The sequence below is a fragment of the Eptatretus burgeri genome, chromosome 3 (genome assembly GCF_056783735.1).
Source record: "Eptatretus burgeri isolate ZD-2024b chromosome 3, Ebu_testis_v1, whole genome shotgun sequence".
Taxonomy (NCBI): Eukaryota; Metazoa; Chordata; class Myxini; order Myxiniformes; family Myxinidae; genus Eptatretus; species Eptatretus burgeri.
Genome location: NC_140963.1, coordinates 65,466,497 through 65,472,496, shown reverse-complemented (window position 1 = coordinate 65,472,496; position 6,000 = coordinate 65,466,497). Strand labels below are relative to the sequence as shown.

At 41.7% G+C, this 6,000-nt stretch overlaps 1 protein-coding gene across 1 annotated transcript in view; it reads left to right on the top strand.

The window, feature by feature from the left end:
* GPD2 (glycerol-3-phosphate dehydrogenase 2) overlaps window positions 1-6,000 on the top strand; it is a 323,960-nt gene that overhangs the window by 223,256 nt on the left and 94,704 nt on the right. Inside the window, exon 13 of the mRNA XM_085873795.1 lies at window positions 1,948-2,126. Within this exon, the coding sequence (XP_085729921.1) occupies window positions 1,948-2,126 (179 nt within the window). The remainder of the gene's footprint in view (window positions 1-1,947; window positions 2,127-6,000) is intronic.

Sequence of the window (6,000 nt, the reverse complement as noted above, 5' to 3'; positions counted from 1 at the left end):
GTTCACGTTAGCTTCGGTGGTCTACACCAGCATTCCTAAGACGTGATTATTAAACTCAACAAACAACATTTATAAAATAAACAACAATATCATAATTATGTAGGCTTTAACATATATGTATGCTTTGGAGCAGAAAGCCTTCGTTCCGATCCTGTTCGGGTGACCGACTGGAATGTGGTAGGTTGTTCCACACAGGTATTATTGCGGGCACATCAGAACGATCATACTGAGCAAGTGACAAGTGACCACTCTCCGTCTTGCCAGTAAGACCCAACACAGCATAGTTTCCAAAAGAGGCAGTTGCTCTGATCGACATTGATGGAGTCCATGATGTACTCACCATACATTGTTCGGCCATGGTCTTCAAAAGTGCTGGAGCTTCCTCTGTGTGTCGTCTGTGCAGCAGATGCAGACCTCCTACAGTTCTCCTGTGTGTTAGGGGGTCGATATTCACTTCCTGTGGAGGGGCCTTGATGATGCGTACGGCACAACGTTGCACATCCTCCAGATTCTTCATGATCCATGGTACTTGCAGACGTCCATGCGAGAGGAGTATGCACCATTGTGCTCTGGACATGGCCTTTGCACAAAGGACAAGTGTACATAAATGTGTCATCCGCTTGGTGTAACCTCATGATTCGTTTCTTGAATACACATTTTACAACAAGCTTGATCTGGAGCAAAATAAAATTCCAGTGTTGATATTGACAGACGTGCAGCAAACAACCAAGAATAAATATTACGTCCTAAATGAAAAGGGCGATATGGCACAATTAACGACAAAACAGTCTTTTACGCTGTTCCATGAAGATTTTCACTGCCTCTTGTGCTTCCCTTGTCAGTCTCTCTCTCTCTCTCTCTCTCTCTCTCTCTCTCTCTCTCTCTCTCTCTCTCTCTCTCTCTCTCTCTCTCTCTCTCTCTCTCTCTCTCTCTCTCTCTCTCTCTCTCTCTCTCTCTCTCTCTCTCTCTCTCTCTCTCTCTCTCTCTCTCTCTCTCTCTCTCTCTCTCTCTCTCTCTCTCTCTCTCTCTCTCTCTCTCTCTCTCTCTCTCTCTCTCTCTCTCTCTCTCTCTCTCTCTCTCTCTCTCTCTCTCTCTCTCTCTCTCTCTCTCTCTCTCTCTCTCTCTCTCTCTCTCTCTCTCTCTCTCTCTCTCTCTCTCTCTCTCTCTCTCTCTCTCTCTCTCTCTCTCTCTCTCTCTCTCTCTCTCTCTCTCTCTCTCTCTCTCTCTCTCTCTCTCTCTCTCTCTCTCTCTCTCTCTCTCTCTCTCTCTCTCTCTCTCTCTCTCTCTCTCTCTCTCTCTCTCTCTCTCTCTCTCTCTCTCTCTCTCTCTCTCTCTCTCTCTCTCTCTCCACATGTGAAGGAGTGGTTTTCCAGGACATCACTGCATTTACTATCCATATATGCCTCGGGCACATTTTCGTGCTTTGACAGCAGGAATTGGACATTAAGTGTATCGTTCACTTTGTTTCAAAGATCAGACAGCGAAACGTAGCGTGAGATATGTTAAGTTAACAACGCTTTTGGTGGCCTCAGGGCAAACACCGAAATGTTTTAAAAAAAAAAAAAAAGGAGGAAATGTAGCAGAAATATGAAACCTGCTTGTGCTAATATTTTTCAAAGAAAACCAGATAGTTAATTTCTAGAGAGAGAGAGAGAGAGAGAGAGAGAGAGAGAGAGAGAGAGAGAGAGAGAGAGAGAGAGAGAGAGAGAGAGAGAGAGAGAGAGAGAGAGGTAGAGAGAGAGAGAGAGAGAGAGAGAGAGAGAGAGAGAGAGAGAGAGAGAGAGAGAGAGAGAGAGAGAGAGAGAGAGAGAGAGAGAGAGAGAGAGAGAAAGATAAAGATAAAAGTGCAGTGTTGAATTGAACGCTATGAGTCGAAACCACATTGATGGAATGTTTTTTGCCTCTAATTGGATATTGTCAGTGTTAATATGTTTGTGTGCATGGCAGGAGGAAAATGGACAACTTATCGATCTATGGCTGAGGAGACAATTGACAGAGCAGTTGCAGAACATAAATTGCCTGTAACTGGGCCCTGTTGTACTGTGGGCCTTTTGCTTGATGGAGCAGATGACTGGACACCCACACTTCACATTCGCCTCACACAGGATTATGGCCTGGAGCCTGAGGTGAGATTTGTGATCCACTATGCTCTTGCCTTTTCTTTTACACATAATTTCTTTGTTACTAAATGCAATGGAAAATTCATTGCCGTGTGCTTGTCGTTAATTGTATATGTTGTTACGTCCATGGGGTGGGCCGGTGGTGGTTGGTTTATCAGGCCTTAACCTTGTGGAATATCACGCAGTTCTTAAAATGTTTTGTACTTGTGTTAAGTGCGTTTGTGGATAAGGTGAAGTTGTCCTTGGTGTGTTGCTGTGGTGACGATGCAGGCCAAAATAGTGGTGGAGAGGGTAAGGCATTATGCTTTTGTGTTTCCCCCTGTTTGGAACTATGTGAGGTCAGGTAAGTGTTGATTGCATTGCATCACAAAGAACAGCGTGGGCCGGGACAAGCCATTTTGTGTCCCTTGGAAGGCTGAGGGAGAAGGGCAGGGACTGCTTGCTTTGCAGAGTCCTGATTGGTTGTGAGACCCATGCGCATAGATCCTTGATTAGCTTCCAGGTATTACCGTTATGCACACTACAGGTGTGCGTTGGCTGGTGGGATGTGGCCTGATCTGCGGTCATGTTGGTAGATCATTATTTATTGTATGTTCAATTATAATGTGGTCTATCTGTGGTCTATCTATTTGTATGTTAAATTATAATATATATATATATATATATATATATATATATATATATATATATATATATATATATATATATATATATATATATCATTTCACCATGTCCACCATGAACACACAACTTTGGATAATTTATTGATGTATCCAAACTTTAACATCCCCACTACTTATGTACCACCTTTATTTGTTTATTTGGATACGTTTAGCATTGTTCTACCTGCATTCGATTCCAACTTTTGTAGATTTTTTTTATGGGATTTTTTTTTTTCGACGTATCTATCGCGTTTAAGACATTGAATTGCATAAATGAAAAACCAATTGCAAAGTGTGATATTTTCTGAAATAAATTGTATCCTTACTCCAATTCACGGACCGGAATTTGTGTGTGTGTTTGTTTGTCACACAACTATTCCGATAGTTCTGGGCTGATTACCTCCAGACCTGCTGCATATAATCAGCATAACCCCAATTAATGTATCGGAGTGTTTTATCTTTGCTGGTGGTCTTTGGGGGGGAACAGTGAGGGGACAAATTCTCCATGTAAATGTGTATCATGTATCGCCACCTCCAGGTGTGGGAGGTATTACAAGTCTCCACCATTTACAGTGCAGTATTCCTGTCCCCACGTTTTCCAGTACAGTGAGGTGTTTTGAATTATAAGCTGTAGGTATGTTTTTGCTTCATGCGCATAACCCAGGGTTCTTTTTGGTTTTTTTGCCAACACAGAGCTGTCAGTTACCTATACACCACCCAAATAACGGTATGCGTCAGAAAAAACATGTTGCATGCTTGGAACAAGATCGATCGCCTGTAGGGTGGGTACTCTGCAAGTAATTACAAATTTATAACATACTACAGATATCATTGCCCAGAATGTTTGCTGATCGGGTGAGCAATTGAATGTTCATCCACTCGCTGATGCATGCAACACTATCCAATCAATCATGAACACGCACTCACCAATTATGTTAAATGAATCCCCGTTAAATTAATTTAAATTTAAATTTAAAAATTTCAATCCCCGTTAAATTTAATTCTGTTAAATGAAGGAAAGTCAAATGGGAAAATTAGCCGATTCGACACACTTCACGTCGACCTGTATGCCGAAAAATACGGAACAGTACTTAGATGCACTTCACCATCACCACTCCCAACATTTCACCTTGAATTATTTATTTATTTCATGCACTTTACCGTCTCCACTAATTACACACCACAATTATTTGTTTGTTTATATATTTATATGCCCTTTAGCATTGTACAACTGACATTCCGCATTTAATTATTTATTTATATACACTATACCATCACCGCTACCTCCGTATCACCTTGAATTATTCACCTAGTTATAACTACACACTTCATCATCTCCTACCAACACAAACCTTTGAATTATTTATTTATATAGATAAACTTTACCATCAGTGTGACTGACATTACCACCTTGAATTGTCTATTTATATACCTTTTACCTCACAACAACATTTATTTGTTTGCATTTTACCTTTTACCTTTGTGTGTGTGTGTGTGTGTGTGTGTGTGTGTGTGTGTGTGTGTGTGTGTGTGTGTGTGTGTGTGTGTGTGTGTGTGTGTGTGTGTGTGTGTGTGTGTACGTACACAGGGGGTCCCCACTATAAGTTGTCCCACTATATGTCGTTTCGCATAGCCGTCATCAATTTATGAGAGAAACAAAATCGCTATCCATCAAATAGTTTCACACTTACATCGTTTTCCGACTGAAGCAAACGGCCTCTAGTGGGTAGTGTGACAGCACGCCACTTCGTTACCCACATTGCTCTATGATGCTCTCCCTCCCAGTCTGTGTGTACAACGTTGTGGATGCACATCGCATGAGCTTAGGATTTACCATGTTGTATCCCTGTAATCTTGTAACCATGAGCGGAAAGTGTATTGCCAGTGAAAAAGTTGAGCAGTTCAGGTACCATAGCCCATGCTGCAGGCATGGCCAAAATGGGTATGGTGACCATAGTAGCTCTTCATGAGGGTGAGGTCCCGTGTGGACCCAGCAATGGATCGCAGCACGAGTGTCAGGTTTTGTGGCATGATTGCGTGTGCTGGCCCAAAGGCTGTGGAGCCTGGGTCCTTGGGGAAAAACCACGTGGCCCATTGGGAAGGATATAGTTTCGAGCGTGAAGGACTGATGCAGGCAGCTTTACAGAGACGATTTGAGATTTTCAAGGTGTAAGACCACAAAATTATCATGATAAAATAGTTCAGTTATGTAAGCAAGATAAAAAGGTGTTTGGGTTCTTTAATTTCTTTAAGTTATTGTCTTTTTTTTCCTGCGTTTTGTTGGTTTTATACATATTGTTTGATTGCTTGGCTTGTTGAGTGGTGTTGTATAGGACGTAAACGAAGTGATGGAACACATCCCTCCTGATTACATTGATTATTATTGGGGAAGATTCCCCGCTATCCGTCGTTTCGATACAAGTCCAACTTTTCTGGAAGGTAGCTCAGATGTACAGTTATTTCCTGCTAAACAAAGTGGTTAAGTACCTTTTTACCCCTCGTGATGCAAACCTTCATTATTTGGGAACTTGCTTTCCATTATTATCTTTGCCACTGAAGGTGAAGGAGGTTATGTTTTCACCCCTCTCTGTGTCTGTATGTTTGTCTGTCTGTCTGTCTGTTTGTGTGCAGGATATCTCAAAAGATTGTGGACAGATCCAGATGAAATTTGGTGGGCAGGTTGGGTGTGTGACAAAGACGAACTGATTTGATTTTGGTGAAGATCCGGATCACGATCCGGTTACTGGAATTTTTAATTGAGTCTTCACCATTGAGAGATAGGGCCAAAAACGATATATAGCACGATATCTGAAAAAGTTGTCGATGGATTTGGACGAAATTTGACGGACACGTTAGGTGCGTGACAAGGAAGAATTGTTTCAACTTTGATGAAGATCTGAATCCGGATCCGATAATTTTTTTCAGGGATTCTTTGTCGTTGAACGATCGGGCTAAACTAATATACAGCACGATAACTCAAAAAGTTGTGGACGGATTCAGACGAAACTTGGTGGACAGGTTGGGTGTGTGACCACAACAAATTGCTTCGATTTTGGTGAAGATCCAAATCCAGATCTGGATACAAGAGTTATTTAATTTTCAAAGTGATTCTTCATTGAGAGATGCGGACAAAAACGATATATAGCATGATATTTCAAAAATTTATTGGGCCCGATATGTTCTCGTAGATCAGGCATTATGTGGCGGAGGTATGCACT